This window comes from Rutidosis leptorrhynchoides, chromosome 4 (assembly GCF_046630445.1).
Source record: "Rutidosis leptorrhynchoides isolate AG116_Rl617_1_P2 chromosome 4, CSIRO_AGI_Rlap_v1, whole genome shotgun sequence".
Taxonomy (NCBI): Eukaryota; Viridiplantae; Streptophyta; class Magnoliopsida; order Asterales; family Asteraceae; genus Rutidosis; species Rutidosis leptorrhynchoides.
This window is the reverse complement of record NC_092336.1, coordinates 490,650,535-490,669,418: the sequence shown is the minus strand read 5'-3', so window position 1 is coordinate 490,669,418 and position 18,884 is coordinate 490,650,535. Positions and strand designations below refer to the sequence as shown.

The following is an 18,884-nucleotide window of genomic DNA, read 5'->3' as shown; positions in this document are numbered from 1 at the left end:
TTGACCGAATATCGACATTCCAATGGTGATGGAATCTCACGGCGGCCTACGGCGGAGCGTGTATTTTGAAGAATTGAATTATTAAAGGTTTGTGGATGCCGTATATGTAGTGACCCGAACTTTTCCATGTTTATATATATTAATTGAGATTGATGTTTACATGATTAAATGTTTCCAACATGTTAAGCAATCAAACTTGTTAAGACTTGATTAATTGAAATAGGTTTCATATAGACAATTGACCACCCAAGTTGACCGGTGATTCACGAACGTTAAAACTTGTAAAAAAACTATATGATGACATATATATGGTTATATATATAGTTAACATGATATTATGATAAGTAAACATATCATTAATTATATTAACAATGAACTACATATGTAAAAACAAGACTACTAACTTAATGATTTTGAAACGAGACATATATGTAACGTTTATCGTTGTAACGACATTTAATGTATATATATCATATTAAGAGATATTCGTACATCATAATATCATGATAATATAATAATTTAAAATCTATTTTGTTATTATAAATATTGGGTTAACAACATTTAACAAGATCGTTAACCTAAAGGTTTCAAAACAACACTTACATGTAACGACTAACGATGACTTAACGACTCAGTTAAAATGTATATACATGTAGTGTTTTAATATGTATTTATACACTTTTGAAAGACTTCAATACACTTATCAAAATACTTCTACTTAACAAAAATGCTTACAATTACATTCTCGTTCAGTTTCATCAACAATTCTACTCGTATGCACCCGTATTCGTACTCGTACAATACACAGCTTTTAGATGTATGTACTATTGGTATATACACTCCAATGATCAGCTCTTAGCAGCCCATGTGAGTCACCTAACATATGTGGGAACCATCATTTGGCAACTAGCATGAAATATCTCATAAAATTACAAAAATATGAGTAATCATTCATGACTTATTTACATGAAAACAAAATAACATATCCTTTATATCTAATCCATACACCAACGACCAAAAACACCTACAAACACTTTCATTCTTCAATTTTCTTCATCTAATTGAACTCTCTCAAGTTCTATCTTCAAGTTCTAAGTGTTCTTCATAAATTCCAAAAGTTCTAGTTTCATAAAATCAAGAATACTTTCAAGTTTGCTAGCTCACTTCCAATCTTGTAAGGTGATCATCCAACCTCAAGAAATCTTTGTTTCTTACAGTAGGTTATCATTCTAATACAAGGTAATAATCATATTCAAACTTTGGTTCAATTTCTATAACTATAACAATCTTATTTCAAGTGATGATCTTACTTGAACTTGTTTTCGTGTCATGATTTTGCTTCAAGAACTTTGAGCCATCCAAGGATCCATTGAAGCTAGATCCATTTTTCTCTTTTCCAGTAGGTTCATCCAAGGAACTTAAGGTAGTAATGATGTTCATAACATCATTCGATTCATACATATAAAGCTATCTTATTCGAAGGTTTAAACTTGTAATCACTAGAACATAGTTTAGTTAATTCTAAACTTGTTCGCAAACAAAAGTTAATCCTTCTAACTTGACTTTTAAAATCAACTAAACACATGTTCTATATCTATATGATATGCTAACTTAATGATTTAAAACCTGGAAACACGAAAAACACCGTAAAACCGGATTTACGCCGTCGTAGTAACACCACGGGCTGTTTTGGGTTAGTTAATTAAAAACTATGATAAACTTTGATTTAAAAGTTGTTATTCTGAGAAAATTATTTTTATTATGAACATGAAACTATATCCAAAAATTATGGTTAAACTCAAAGTGGAAGTATGTTTTCTAAAATGGTCATCTAGACGTCGTTCTTTCGACTGAAATGACTACCTTTACAAAAACGACTTGTAACTTATTTTTCCGACTAGAAACCTATACTTTTTTTGTTTAGATTCATAAAATAGAGTTCAATATGAAACCATAGCAATTTGATTCACTCAAAACGGATTTAAAATGAAGAAGTTATGGGTAAAACAAGATTGGATAATTTTTCTCATTTTAGCTACGTGAAAATTGGTAACAAATCTATTCCAACCATAACTTAATCAACTTGTATTATATATTATGTAATCTTGAGATACCATAGACACGTATACAATGTTTCGACCTATCATGTCGACACATCTATATATATTTCGGAACAACCATAGACACTCTATATGTGAATGTTGGAGTTAGCTATACAGGGTTGAGGTTGATTCCAAAATATATATAGTTTGAGTTGTGATCAATACTGAGATACGTATACACTGGGTCGTGGATTGATTCAAGATAATATTTATCGATTTATTTCTGTACATCTAACTGTGGACAACTAGTTGTAGGTTACTAACGAGGACAGCTGACTTAATAAACTTAAAACATCAAAATATATTAAAAGTGTTGTAAATATATTTTGAACATACTTTGATATATATGTATATATTGTTATAGGTTCGTGAATCAACCAGTGGCCAAGTCTTACTTCCCGACGAAGTAAAAATCTGTGAAAGTGAGTTATAGTCCCACTTTTAAAATCTAATATTTTTGGGATGAGAATACATGCATGTTTTATAAATGATTTACAAAATAGACACAAGTACGTGAAACTACATTCTATGGTTGAATTATCGAAATCGAATATGCCCCTTGTTATTAAGTCTGGTAATCTAAGAATTAGGGAACAGACACCCTAATTGACGCGAATCCTAAAGATAGATCTATTGGGCCTAACAAACCCCATCCAAAGTACCGGATGCTTTAGTACTTCGAAATTTATATCATATCCGAAGGGTGTCCCGGAATGATGGGGATATTCTTATATATGCATCTTGTTATTGTCGGTTACCAGGTGTTCACCATATGAATGATTTTTATCTCTATGTATGGGATGTGTATTGAAATATGAAATCTTGTGGTCTATTGTTACGATTTGATATATATAGGTTAAACCTATAACTCACCAACATTTTTTGTTGACGTTTTAAGCATGTTTATTCTCAGGTGATTATTAAGAGCTTCCGCTGTCGCATACTTAATTAAGGACAAGATTTGGAGTCCATGCTTGTATGATATTGTGTAAAAACTGCATTCAAGAAACTTATTTTGTTTTAACATATTTGTATTGTAAACCTTTATGTAATGGTCGTGTGTAAACAGGATATTTTAGATTATCATTATTTGGTAATCTACGTAAAGCTTTTTAAACCTTTATTGATGAAATAATGGTTATGGTTTGTTTAAAAATGAATGCAGTCTTTGAAAAACGTCTCATATAGAGGTCAAAACCTCGCAACGAAATCAATTAATATGGAACGTTTTTAATCAATAAGAACGGGACATTTCAGTTGGTATCAGAGCGTTGGTCTTAGAGAACCAGAAAATTTGCATTAGTGTGTCTTATCTAGTTTGTTAGGATGCATTAGTGAGTCTGGACTTCGACCGTGTTTACTTGAAAAATGATTGCTTAACAAATTTTGTTGGAAACTATATATTTTTAACATGTGAATATTATGTGATATATTAATCTCTTAACGCGTTTGATATTATGTGATAGATGTCTACCTCTAGAACAAGTTCCATTGACTCACCTAATAATAATGAAGAGTCAAATGTAAATTAGAATGATTCGTGGACTGATTCACAAGTTCCCGAAGAGGAACCGGAAGAAGAGTCGGAACCGGAAGAAGAATCGGAACCGGAAGAAGAATCGGAACCGGATGAAGAAATAGAACCGGTGGGGGAAATAATAAAACGGTTAAGTAAAAGAAAATCCTCAACCAACCGACCAAGGTTAATTATGGTCAATGGTGTTTCCGCCAAGGAAGCAAAATATTGGGAGGATTACCAATTCTCCGATGAATCAGATTCCGACGAGAATTCCGATGATGTTATAGAAATTACCCCAACTGAATTTAAAAAGGCAAAAGAAAATAATAAGGGAAAGGGCATAAAAATAGAGAAATCTAATTCCAACCCCAATGAACTGTATATGTATCGTCAACCCCCGAAGTCCTTAAGTTGTAACAATCACCCGGGAACCTCTAAACCACCAGGTTTTTCTAAACCAATGTGGATAACGACGGCTCGTATTAGGGGAACATCATATATCCCTAGAAACTTGGCAAAACGAACAAAAATCGAAGAAGAAGAAACGAACGAGTCGGAATAAGATAGTTGTATTCGTGTGGTGTAATATATGTAATATAGTGTTCTTATGCTTTATGATATATGTAAAAATTGCTTGTATTAATAAGTATTTTTTTTTATGAATCTAACTCTTGTCTATTTTACAGTTTAAAAACACAAAATGGATAGACAACCCAATATTTTAAGAGACCTACCCGGAGACATGATTGATGAAATCTTGTCTAGAGTCGGCCAGAATTCCTCGGCACAACTATTTAAGGCGAGATCAGTTTGTAAGACATTCGAAGAACGTTCCAAGAATGTCTTGGTTTATAAGAGACTTTCGTTTGAAAGATGGGGGATATCACATTGGGAAACCCATAAGTTACGATGTGTTTACTTTGACGCATATATTGCGGGGAACCCAAATGCTATTTTACGCAACGGGTTAAGAAATTATTTTGACTCAATATATCCGAATATTGGACTTCGTGATTTAGAAAAAGCGGCTAACATGCAACATAAAGAAGCATGTTATGCTTACGGATTAGTAATGTTCGCTTCTCACCAAAGTGAGAACAAGAACATCGGGCTACAACTATTAAACAAAACATTTCCACAAGTGACGGAGTCGGTAATTGGGGTAAGAAATGAGGTTTTTAGATTGTTACGGGACTGTTGGACATTACGTAACCCTCGTCCCTTTGATGACGTTACAACACGCTGTCTTATCAACGGCCATAACGGTTATGTTGCACAAGACCAAGGATGGGAAGTAGTCCTAGTAAAACCAAAATGCATGACTTGTTTCTGGACGTATGAATTACGTGTCTTTATTGCCTTTGCTGAACGACTTGTGTATTAGCTAGAATTATCTTCACAACTATCTTGTATCAAAGTTATTGTGTGCTATATTTCATGCTTTATGTAAAATAAGCGATATTGTAAGTTTGTAAAATATTGTATAAAAGTTTGAACGCGAAATATTATTATAATCAGTTTTTCATATAGAATTGTAGTAGTTGAATTGTATATTAGCTACTAAGTATGAACTTAACGGGTAGGTACTACCCGAATTTAAACTTATAAAACGCTAATATGAAGAAAAAGCTTTTATAAATGAGTTCATATTATGCTACGAAATACTATTAACTACTCTTAATATTCTGTATGATTAACTTGTTCCATTTAACTATTTTGAAGGAAATGACACCGACTACTCGACACACCGTGAATATGAATGAAGAGGAATTCCGTACTTTTCTAGCTTCAAACATAGCCGCAGTACAGGCTGCGCTACATACCAACAATAACCTTGGATCTAGCAGTACAGGAAATCGTGTAGGATGCACCTACAAAGAATTCACTGCCTGCAAACCTTTGGAATTTGATGGAACCGAAGGACCGATCGGATTGAAACGGTGGACCGAGAAGGTTGAATCGGTGTTTGCCATAAGTAAGTGTACTGAAGAAGACAAAGTGAAGTACGCTACGCATACCTTCACAGGTTCTGCGTTAACATGGTGGAATACCTATCTAGAGCAAGTGGGACAAGACGATGCGTAGGCACTACCGTGGTCAGCATTCAAGCACTTGATGAACGAGAAGTACCGTCCCAGAACCGAGGTTAATAAGCTCAAGACAGAACTTAGAGGGTTACGAACCCAAGGATTTGATATTACCACGTACGAAAGACGATTCACAGAATTGTGCCTATTGTGTCCGGGAGCATTCGAAGATGAGGAAGAGAAGATCGACGCGTTTGTGAAAGGATTACCGGAAAGAATCCAAGAAGATATAAGTTCACACGAGCCCGCCTCCATACAACAGGCATGTAGAATGGCTCACAAACTAGTGAACCAGATTGAAGAAAGAATTAAAGAACAGACTGCTGAAGAGGCCAATGTGAAGCAAGTCAAAAGAAAGTGGGAGGAAAATGGTGATAAGAATCACCAATACAACAACAACAACAATCGCAACATCAATCGCAACTACAACAAACGGCTCAACAACAACAACAACAACAACAACAACAACAACAGCAACTACAACAATCATCCCAACAACAATAATAACCGCAACAACAACAACAATCAGAAACAGCTATGCCAAAGGTGTGAAAAGAATCACTCGGGGTTCTGCACCAAATTTTGCAACAAGTGTAAAAGAAATGGTCATAGCGCGGCGAAGTGTGAGGTCTACGGACCAGGGGTTAATAGAACAAAAGGAACAAATGGTGTCGGAACGAGTAATGGCGGAGCAAGTAGTGTCGGAGCAAGCTATGCCAATGTAGTTTGTTATAAATGTGGAAAACCGGGCCACATTCACGAATGGACAAGGCCGCGGAAGAGTTTTCAATATTAATGCGGCAGAGGCACAGGAAGACCCGGAGCTTGTTACGGGTACGTTTCTTATTGACAATAAATCTGCTTACGTTTTATTTGATTCGGGTGCGGATAGAAGCTATATGAGTAGAGATTTTTGTGCTAAATTAAGTTGTCCATTGACGCCTTTGTATAGTAAATTTTTACTCGAATTAGCAAATGGTAAATTAATTTCAGCAGATAATATATGTCGGAATCGAGAAATTAAACTGGTTAGCGAAACATTTAAGATTGATTTGATACCAGTAGAGTTAGGGAGTTTTGATGTGATAATCGGTATGGACTGGTTGAAAGAAGTGAAAGCAGAGATCGTTTGTTACAAAAATGCAATTCGCATTATACGAGAAAAAGGAAAACCCTTAATGGTGTACGGAGAAAAGGGCAACACGAAGCTACATCTTATTAGTAATTTGAAGGCACAAAAACTAATAAGAAAAGGTTGCTATGCTGTTCTAGCACACATCGAGAAAGTACAAACTGAAGAAAAGAGCATCAATGATGTTCCCATCGCAAAAGAATTTCCCGATGTATTTCCGAAAGAATTACCGGGATTACCCCCACATCGATCCGTTGAATTTCAAATAGATCTTGTACCAGGAGCTGCACCAATAGCTCGTGCTCCTTACAGACTCGCACCCAGTGAGATGAAAGAACTGCAAAGCCAATTACAAGAACTTTTAGAGCGTGGTTTCATTCGACCAAGCACATCACCGTGGGGAGCTCCTGTTTTGTTTGTCAAGAAGAAAGATGGTACATTCAGGTTGTGTATCGACTACCGAGAGTTGAACAAACTTACCATCAAGAACCGCTACCCACTACCGAGAATCGACGACTTATTTGATCAACTACAAGGCTCGTCTGTTTATTCAAAGATTGACTTACGTTCCGGGTATCATCAAATGCGGGTGAAAGAAGATGATATTCCAAAGACTGCTTTCAGAACACGTTACGGTCATTACGAGTTTATGGTCATACCGTTTGGTTTAACTAATGCACCAGCTGTGTTCATGGACCTTATGAACCGAGTGTGTGGACCATACATTGACAAGTTTGTCATTGTTTTCATTGATGACATACTTATTTACTCAAAGAATGACCAAGAACACGGTGAACATTTGAGAAAGGTGTTAGAAGTATTGAGGAAGGAAGAATTGTACGCTAAGTTTTCAAAGTGTGCATTTTGGTTGGAAGAAGTTCAATTCCTCGGTCACATAGTGAACAAAGAAGGTATTAAGGTGGATCCGGCAAAGATAGAAACTGTTGAAAAGTGGGAAACCCCGAAAACTCCGAAACACATACGCCAATTTTTAGGACTAGCTGGTTACTACAGAAGGTTCATCCAAGACTTTTCCAGAATAGCAAAACCCTTGACTGCATTAACGCATAAAGGGAAGAAATTTGAATGGAATGATGAACAAGAGAAAGCGTTTCAGTTATTGAAGAAAAAGCTAACTACGGCACCTATATTGTCATTGCCTGAAGGGAATGATGATTATGTGATTTATTGTGATGCATCAAAGCAAGGTCTCGGTTGTGTATTAATGCAACGAACGAAGGTGATTGCTTATGCGTCTAGACAATTGAAGATTCACGAACAAAATTATACGACGCATGATTTGGAATTAGGCGCGGTTGTTTTTGCATTAAAGACTTGGAGGCACTACTTATATGGGGTCAAAAGTATTATATATACCGACCACAAAAGTCTTCAACACATATTTAATCAAAAACAACTGAATATGAGGCAGCGTAGGTGGATTGAATTATTGAATGATTACGATTTTGAGATTCGTTACCACCCGGGGAAGGCAAATGTGGTAGCCGATGCCTTGAGCAGGAAGGATAGAGAACCCATTCGAGTAAAATCTATGAATATAATGATTCATAATAACATTACTACTCAAATAAAGGAGGCGCAACAAGGAGTTTTAAAAGAGGGAAATTTAAAGGATGAAATACCCAAAGAATCGGAGAAGCATCTTAATATTCGGGAAGACGGAACCCGGTATAGGGCTGAAAGGATTTGGGTACCAAAATTTGGAGGTATGAGAGAAATGGTACTTAGAGAAGCTCATAAAACCAGATACTCAATACATCCTGGAACGGGGAAGATGTACAAGGATCTCAAGAAACATTTTTGGTGGCCGGGTATGAAAGCCGATGTTGCTAAATACGTAGGAGAATGTTTGACGTGTTCTAAGGTCAAAGCTGAGCATCAGAAACCATCAGGTCTACTTCAACAACCCGAAATCCCGGAATGGAAATGGGAAAACATTACCATGGATTTCATCACTAAATTGCCAAGGACTGCAAGTGGTTTTGATACTATTTGGGTAATAGTTGATCGTCTCACCAAATCAGCACACTTCCTACCAATAAGAGAAGATGACAAGATGGAGAAGTTAGCACGACTGTATTTGAAGGAAGTCATCTCCAGACATGGAATACCAATCTCTATTATCTCTGATAGGGATGGCAGATTTATTTCAAGATTCTGGCAGACATTACAGCAAGCATTAGGAACTCGTCTAGACATGAGTACTGCCTATCATCCACAAACTGATGGGCAGAGCGAAAGAACGATACAAACGCTTGAAGACATGCTACGAGCATGTGTTATTGATTTCGGAAACAGTTGGGATCGACATCTACCGTTAGCAGAATTTTCCTACAACAACAGCTACCATTCAAGCATTGAGATGGCGCCGTTTGAAGCACTTTATGGTAGAAAGTGCAGGTCTCCGATTTGTTGGAGTGAGGTGGGGGATAGACAGATTACGGGTCCGGAGATTATACAAGAAACTACCGAGAAGATCATCCAAATTCAACAACGGTTGAAAACCGCCCAAAGTCGACAAAAGAGCTACGCTGACATTAAAAGAAAAGATATAGAATTTGAAATTGGAGAGATGGTCATGCTTAAAGTTGCACCTTGGAAAGGCGTTGTTCGATTTGGTAAACGAGGGAAATTAAATCCAAGGTATATTGGACCATTCAAGATTATTGATCGTGTCGGACCAGTAGCTTACCGACTTGAGTTACCTCAACAACTCGCGGCTGTACATAACACTTTCCACGTCTCGAATTTGAAGAAATGTTTTGCTAAAGAAGATCTCACTATTCCGTTAGATGAAATCCAAATCAACGAAAAACTTCAATTCATCGAAGAACCCGTCGAAATAATGGATCGTGAGGTTAAAAGACTTAAGCAAAACAAGATACCAATTGTTAAGGTTCGATGGAATGCTCGTAGAGGACCCGAGTTCACCTGGGAGCGTGAAGATCAGATGAAGAAGAAATACCCGCATCTATTTCCAGAAGATTCGTCAACACCTTCAACAGCTTAAAATTTCGGGACGAAATTTATTTAACGGGTAGGTACTGTAGTGACCCGAACTTTTCCATGTTTATATATATTAATTGAGATTGATGTTTACATGATTAAATGTTTCCAACATGTTAAGCAATCAAACTTGTTAAGACTTGATTAATTGAAATAGGTTTCATATAGACAATTGACCACCCAAGTTGACCGGTGATTCACGAACGTTAAAACTTGTAAAAAAACTATATGATGACATATATATGGTTATATATATAGTTAACATGATATTATGATAAGTAAACATATCATTAATTATATTAACAATGAACTACATATGTAAAAACAAGACTACTAACTTAATGATTTTGAAACGAGACATATATGTAACGTTTATCGTTGTAACGACATTTAATGTATATATATCATATTAAGAGATATTCGTACATCATAATATCATGATAATATAATAATTTAAAATCTATTTTGTTATTATAAATATTGGGTTAATAACATTTAACAAGATCGTTAACCTAAAGGTTTCAAAACAACACTTACATGTAACGACTAACGATGACTTAACGACTCAGTTAAAATGTATATACATGTAGTGTTTTAATATGTATTTATACACTTTTGAAAGACTTCAATACACTTATCAAAATACTTCTACTTAACAAAAATGCTTACAATTACATTCTCGTTCAGTTTCATCAACAATTCTACTCGTATGCACCCGTATTCGTACTCGTACAATACACAGCTTTTAGATGTATGTACTATTGGTATATACACTCCAATGATCAGCTCTTAGCAGCCCATGTGAGTCACCTAACATATGTGGGAACCATCATTTGGCAACTAGCATGAAATATCTCATAAAATTACAAAAATATGAGTAATCATTCATGACTTATTTACATGAAAACAAAATAACATATCCTTTATATCTAATCCATACACCAACGACCAAAAACACCTACAAACACTTTCATTCTTCAATTTTCTTCATCTAATTGAACTCTCTCAAGTTCTATCTTCAAGTTCTAAGTGTTCTTCATAAATTCCAAAAGTTCTAGTTTCATAAAATCAAGAATACTTTCAAGTTTGCTAGCTCACTTCCAATCTTGTAAGGTGATCATCCAACCTCAAGAAATCTTTGTTTCTTACAGTAGGTTATCATTCTAATACAAGGTAATAATCATATTCAAACTTTGGTTCAATTTCTATAACTATAACAATCTTATTTCAAGTGATGATCTTACTTGAACTTGTTTTCGTGTCATGATTTTGCTTCAAGAACTTTGAGCCATCCAAGGATCCATTGAAGCTAGATCCATTTTTCTCTTTTCCAGTAGGTTCATCCAAGGAACTTAAGGTAGTAATGATGTTCATAACATCATTCGATTCATACATATAAAGCTATCTTATTCGAAGGTTTAAACTTGTAATCACTAGAACATAGTTTAGTTAATTCTAAACTTGTTCGCAAACAAAAGTTAATCCTTCTAACTTGACTTTTAAAATCAACTAAACACATGTTCTATATCTATATGATATGCTAACTTAATGATTTAAAACCTGGAAACACGAAAAACACCGTAAAACCGGATTTACGCCGTCGTAGTAACACCACGGGCTGTTTTGGGTTAGTTAATTAAAAACTATGATAAACTTTGATTTAAAAGTTGTTATTCTGAGAAAATTATTTTTATTATGAACATGAAACTATATCCAAAAATTATGGTTAAACTCAAAGTGGAAGTATGTTTTCTAAAATGGTCATCTAGACGTCGTTCTTTCGACTGAAATGACTACCTTTACAAAAACGACTTGTAACTTATTTTTCCGACTAGAAACCTATACTTTTTTTGTTTAGATTCATAAAATAGAGTTCAATATGAAACCATAGCAATTTGATTCACTCAAAACGGATTTAAAATGAAGAAGTTATGGGTAAAACAAGATTGGATAATTTTTCTCATTTTAGCTACGTGAAAATTGGTAACAAATCTATTCCAACCATAACTTAATCAACTTGTATTATATATTATGTAATCTTGAGATACCATAGACACGTATACAATGTTTCGACCTATCATGTCGACACATCTATATATATTTCGGAACAACCATAGACACTCTATATGTGAATGTTGGAGTTAGCTATACAGGGTTGAGGTTGATTCCAAAATATATATAGTTTGAGTTGTGATCAATACTGAGATACGTATACACTGGGTCGTGGATTGATTCAAGATAATATTTATCGATTTATTTCTGTACATCTAACTGTGGACAACTAGTTGTAGGTTACTAACGAGGACAGCTGACTTAATAAACTTAAAACATCAAAATATATTAAAAGTGTTGTAAATATATTTTGAACATACTTTGATATATATGTATATATTGTTATAGGTTCGTGAATCAACCAGTGGCCAAGTCTTACTTCCCGACGAAGTAAAAATCTGTGAAAGTGAGTTATAGTCCCACTTTTAAAATCTAATATTTTTGGGATGAGAATACATGCATGTTTTATAAATGATTTACAAAATAGACACAAGTACGTGAAACTACATTCTATGGTTGAATTATCGAAATCGAATATGCCCCTTGTTATTAAGTCTGGTAATCTAAGAATTAGGGAACAGACACCCTAATTGACGCGAATCCTAAAGATAGATCTATTGGGCCTAACAAACCCCATCCAAAGTACCGGATGCTTTAGTACTTCGAAATTTATATCATATCCGAAGGGTGTCCCGGAATGATGGGGATATTCTTATATATGCATCTTGTTATTGTCGGTTACCAGGTGTTCACCATATGAATGATTTTTATCTCTATGTATGGGATGTGTATTGAAATATGAAATCTTGTGGTCTATTGTTACGATTTGATATATATAGGTTAAACCTATAACTCACCAACATTTTTTGTTGACGTTTTAAGCATGTTTATTCTCAGGTGATTATTAAGAGCTTCCGCTGTCGCATACTTAATTAAGGACAAGATTTGGAGTCCATGCTTGTATGATATTGTGTAAAAACTGCATTCAAGAAACTTATTTTGTTGTAACATATTTGTATTGTAAACCTTTATGTAATGGTCGTGTGTAAACAGGATATTTTAGATTATCATTATTTGGTAATCTACGTAAAGCTTTTTAAACCTTTATTGATGAAATAATGGTTATGGTTTGTTTAAAAATGAATGCAGTCTTTGAAAAACGTCTCATATAGAGGTCAAAACCTCGCAACGAAATCAATTAATATGGAACGTTTTTAATCAATAAGAACGGGACATTTCAGTATCCGTGTTTATAAAAAAGTGGCATGTATTATAGTATTAAAGATGGGCAAAGATATTTTCACTTATGAATTTGATAAATTCACTCATATTATGCATTAGGTAATTGTACTATACTTATATACTATGCATGATTATGAGTGAATTTATTAAAATTGAGTGGAACAAAAAGATGGAATTTAAATATTTAATTTGGATTTCTAAAGAATTTTGTCATTGAATTATCTAAGCAAGGTTTTGATTTTAGTTTGAATTTAGATTCAAATTTGGATTTGGGTAAACAATTTAGGATATTGTTAATTTTAGTAAGGATGGAGATAGAGGTGATTGGGCATGGTAACAATACTACAAAGGAAGCAGTGCTTTCGTGTAAAATGTTATGGTCTCAACGCTTTACGAACACCAAGCCATCCTGGCAAGCTCCTCCAGTTCGATTATGATTCTTGACTTGACGTAAAGTAGTGAAAGACCAAAATACTCTCACATGTCTGGCACGTGACTGACACTTAATGAAAAAATTAACGTCTGTAAGATCGAGTGACTAAACGCGCAAGATTTGCAAACCTCAGGGACTGTCCTTGAAAACAAAAGCTTAGTGACTAAACATGCAAGATTGTGCAAACTATCTCTGTAGTTTTTTCAATATCAATCAAAAATATATTAACTCGTGTTTGAATCCCGCAAAATATCGAGGGTTATAAACTACTTCACTAATGTTAATTGGGTTATTGACTAGAGGGTGCGCTAATGTGCGTAATTCACCCTGTTACGGGTCTCGTCGCTCGGGGGTTGGCCACCTAGATGTTTTACTCGCTAGTGGGGATCCAATGTGATTGTCGCTGCGAACTTACAAAAAATGTTCGCAAATTTAAAAAAATCTGTTAACTATATGTGAAAGTAAAATTGTCATTTCAAGTTCCATCCTCTTTTATAACCTCCTAAGTCCTAACCGACCAAATTTGTTCTCCCATCTTTTTCTTCTTTCAAGATACATTTGGAAAGATATACACCTCCTTTACATTCATTTTCACGAAAAAAAAACTTAATATTAGGCGCTCGTGTCTACGTGTAAATAGGTTGATAACTTGATATACATATATATTCACATAAATGTGGTCTTGCATGTTTTTTTGAATGGTTTGTGCAATAAGTTTTAGTGACTCATTGGTTAAGTTGTATCAAAATATTATGAGGACCATCATATCTTAGTACTCGTATAAGAATAGAAACTTAACATAAAATGAAACTTCCAAGGATCGTGTTAAGGTAAGTAAAAGTCGGCTGGTAGTGGGCCCACTGTAACATAACACAAAAGTCACATTTGGACTTATAATGCTATCTGCACTATACAACACCACCTATTTAAAGAGTAAAGCAAAGGTTTCCTAAAAAGACTTGTATTGGTTGGTCATATAGGAAATCTTGTACATTCATGTACTTTTAAGGCAAGCCAGGTTCACTATTTTCACCACTAATCTATTCTTATAAATTAATATCTCTTGTCTTCTTTTGAATTAAAACAAATTTTATGAACCTAAGTACCTGACAAAACCTTAAACCATGGCAAAATTTGTGTTTATTTTAAGTTTTCTTGTTATGTTGTTTTTGGTTAATGGAAGTGTTGGAAATAGCTTATCTGACACATTTGATGTTTTTGGTAAGTTTGACAATGTGGACTTGGAAGATGATGAGATGGAGTTTTTGGACTTGCCACCTTGGTCAACAAGTCAACATGGTAGCAAGATTCTCGTGAACGTTGATAGTTTCGGTGCAGCTGGCGATGGAGTTTCAGATGATACAAAGGTGAATTTGCAAATACTATAGTTAGAGCTTTAGAGGTGGCAAAATGGTCGGGTTGGGTAGTTGACCCGCAACACATTTTTTTTGTTAATCATTGATCATTGATATTAAATAACTACTAGCGTGTTAAATATGGTTACAAAATTTATATCATTTCAATAATGGTACAAGGTCAATTTTTATCTGATTCATTAGAGTTACAACATAGCGGGAATCGACTCATTAATAGGTAATGGGTCTAAGTTGGCACATCTGTCGAATTATTATTATAGTAGCTTCATTAACCATCACTAGATAGCCCAGTGGGTTGGGGCCCTGAGTTCCTTGCAAGAGGTCTCAGGTTAATATCCCGTCTAGGCAGGGATGGGCTGGAAACAGCCAGAGAGTAATCGTGTTGGGCTGCCTACATTAGAGTATGAGGTCGGATTACTCGCCCTTCCGAGTAACCTGAACAGGGAAAACCTTTTACCTTTTACCTTCATTATCCTTACTATTATTATTATGTTAATTATCAGGCGTTTGAAAATGCGTGGACACAAGCTTGTTCTGCAGCAAAATCGGTGCTTTTGGTTCCTCCTGGTCGTACTTATCTAGTTAATGCAACAAGATTTAGAGGACCTTGTGTTGGAAAGTTGATTATTCAGGTAATATCTAAATTGCATTACCACATTTTGAATAATAGAAACATATGAATATGAATTATGCAGTCAAATAACATCTATTTATAATTTACAAAATTAACTCAGTTTATGAGATCAAAATCATAAACTAGAAAGATTTAGGAATTTGCAGCATAAGATTTCATGTGTATGATTAACATAATGTAGAAAAAATGGTATACAGATTGATGGAACAATTATAGCACCAGCTGAACCCAAAGAGTGGGACCCGAAAAATCCTCGGAATTGGCTTTATTTTTCTAATCTGACTGGAGCCACTTTCCAAGGTCGTGGAACGATCGACGGATCAGGAAAGAACTGGTGGGCTGCTTCCTGCAAAAAGAACAAGGCAAATGTAAAGATCTTTTTTCACTTAATTAATCCAACAGAAATAATCAAGTAAAGGTGGCAAAATGGGCGAGTCAGTAACATGTCAAAATGGGTAATTTTGTGATATGGGTCAAAATGGTTTCAGATTGAGTTGGAACACTTTTTTTTCATTCAGTTACTTGAAATTTAAAAATTAATAAAGTGATCAGTATGATTAGATAAACTAAATTATCACAATAATTATCTTATCTATTGACAATATTTTTTTCTTGTTTTGTTTCTCATTTTACAGCCTTGTGTGGGAGCGCCATCGGTAAGAACTTAAACCTTAGTTTCTTAAAATTTGAATGAACTACCAATTATTTTTACATTGGAGTGTATATTTGCAGGCATTTACGATTGATCAAAGTTCATCAATAAAGGTGAACGGTCTTACGTTTCAGAACAGCCAACAAATGAATTTTGTAATATCACGGTGTGAATCTGTGCGCATTTTTAGTGTTGTAGTTTCTTCTCCTGAAGATAGTCCAAACACTGATGGAATCCATCTTACCGGATCAACCAATGTCGTTATACAAAACAGCAAAATTGGAACAGGTTTTTATGTTTTTCTATTTGTATTTAAAATTCAAGAATACGTAGAAGCTAACAAATCGCCTCATACACAAAAAGATACAAACCATTTTTGTCCCATTAAATTGCCACCTTTAATTTCTGGGAACAAAAATTTTATACTATAGATATATCTTCAACCCAAATTTTATAGATGGATCGTATGTGTTATGTTTAATCTCTAAGGGGAAAACGATTGGATTAAAAGTTGCTTTAAACGAGTCAAATAGGTCAAACGAGTCGAAGTCTTAATGTATTAACCTCTAAATCATTTATGTGATGTGACATTATACAGAGTATTTGACAAAGTAATCCTATAGAATAATACATAATTTTGGACAAAAGTTTTTCAGGTCAATCGAACCCAAACAGTGGCGAAAGCTGCCAGTTTTATCCCACACCTATTCGTAGTGCTATCCAAACCGCCCATTTTGTCACCTACACAGTTTACTAGTAGTTAAAAACTATTAACTAATTTAATCGTCAAGACTGATACTGAATTCTATTAATTTAATAACCATAGATCACCTCATAGAACATAACTACAAACATACAACCTTCAGTGACCCATGTTATGCATTCAATAACATGTATACCATTTATAAATTGAAGTACTAAATCTCTATTTGTTTCCCTGTGTTTAAATTAGGTGATGATTGTGTCTCAATTGTGAATGCTAGTTCAAATATCAAGATGAAAAATATATATTGTGGGCCCGGACATGGTATCAGGTGCGTTCTATTCGTAAGACTGCAACATTAATTAAATAATATAACAAAAATTTATTCTTAAAATCTTTAATGTTTACAGCATAGGAAGCCTGGGTAAAGATAACTCCACTGGCATAGTTTCGAAAGTAGTCCTGGATACCGCTTTTCTTAAAGGCACTACTAATGGCCTCAGAATCAAAACATGGCAGGTACTTATTTGTTTCTTAAACCAGAATTTACAGTTTTAGGGGTTGTTAATCTTAATTAGACACTGAATAATTACTGATTATGGGTCCGCTACTGTTAACTTGTATCTCGTTTATGACTCAGGGAGGATCTGGTTATGTTAACGCCGTACGCTATCAGAATGTAAAAATGGAAAATGTAGCCAACCCCATTATAATTGATCAGTTCTATTGTGATTCACCCAAGTCATGTCAAAACCAGGTATATATTATTTTCATCTTTTTTTTTCCCTGATCTAAAATTATGAAAATAATATTGGATTAAAAACGATTATTCTTTTTTTTTTTTTTTTTCCGATTAACAGACGTCGGCTGTGGAGATAAGTCAAATAATGTATCAAAATGTGAGCGGATCTTCAAAGAGTGCAGAGGCAATGAAATTTGCATGCAGTGACACAGTTCCATGCAATAACATAATCTTGAATAACATCAACTTGCAAAGGTTTGATGGAAAAACAGCTCAGACTTATTGTCATTCAGTTACAGGCATCAATTATGGCCTTGTTCAACCTTCTGCTGATTGTTTGACTTCTTCTGACAAGTCCTATATTCAAAAAATACCAGAAAATGAGGTCAATGACATGGACCACTTGATCCATACTGAGCTTTAGAACGATTTCCTCGAGTCTTAGATACTCTAGAGGCTACTTTATATAGTATTTGAATTTGAATTTGAATTTGAACGACTGTCCGAGTCTATCATGTAATATGTGATAGACTCGGACATATATAGATACCTTATGTTTTTTATTTTTATTTTATGAAAGTCTTGTAACATATATACTTGTAAGTTGTAACAACTATTGTAGTAGTTTCATGGATCATACTGTCATGTTGTATTATATCACTTTTCATATTTTGGAGTCTTATATGTGTAATGTATATGTATACTGATACTGAACAAATTTATAAGAAAACGAATTAATAAATTCATCTCTGTTGTAAATTTAGTAGTTAAATATGAATGGTAATTAGTCAAATATGGATAGTAAAATTTGTACTATATATATGTGCATAATGTAAGTTACAAAAACATACATATACATTAAATACATCACACCGCTCTTCAACCTTTTTCTCTCCTATATCTTCTACAACACATCTCTCTTTTATTGGTTCTTTCAATTTGAATATATTGAACCAGGCCACTAAAGGTAGTTATAAGCCTACTGAAATATAACACGTTATCAGCACGAAGTGCTCCGTATAATCAAGGTTTATCTAAGCAAGCACACGTCACTAATCAAGGTAAGAAATTATCTAACTTTTATTAACTTCACTAACATTTATATTTATGTTATTTAAGTTATATATGGTCGGTTATACCGCCTGAATTATATTTCTGTAATCTAACTTTTATTAACTTCACT

General features: G+C 34.4%; 1 protein-coding gene across 1 annotated transcript; it reads left to right on the top strand.

The window, feature by feature from the left end:
- Positions 1–14,718: 14,718 nt before the first annotated feature.
- On the top strand, positions 14,719–18,327 carry LOC139844660 (probable polygalacturonase At1g80170). Its single transcript, XM_071834889.1, has 9 exons — positions 14,719–14,961; positions 15,474–15,602; positions 15,802–15,972; positions 16,240–16,260; positions 16,337–16,544; positions 17,209–17,290; positions 17,370–17,478; positions 17,600–17,716; positions 17,820–18,327. Exons 1-9 carry the CDS (start codon positions 14,719–14,721, stop codon positions 18,123–18,125), a joined length of 1,386 nt encoding a protein of 461 aa, XP_071690990.1. The 3' UTR covers positions 18,126–18,327.
- The last annotated feature ends 557 nt before the right edge of the window (positions 18,328–18,884 follow it).

Coding starts and splice junctions, on each gene's coding strand:
- LOC139844660 (XM_071834889.1), top strand. CDS start 14,719: ATGGCAAAATTTGTGTTTATTTTAAGTTTTCTTGTTATGTTGTTTTTG. Junction 17,291..17,369: donor GGGCCCGGACATGGTATCAG/GTGCGTTCTATT, acceptor TAATGTTTACAG/CATAGGAAGCCTGGGTAAAG. Junction 17,479..17,599: donor TCAGAATCAAAACATGGCAG/GTACTTATTTGT, acceptor TTTATGACTCAG/GGAGGATCTGGTTATGTTAA.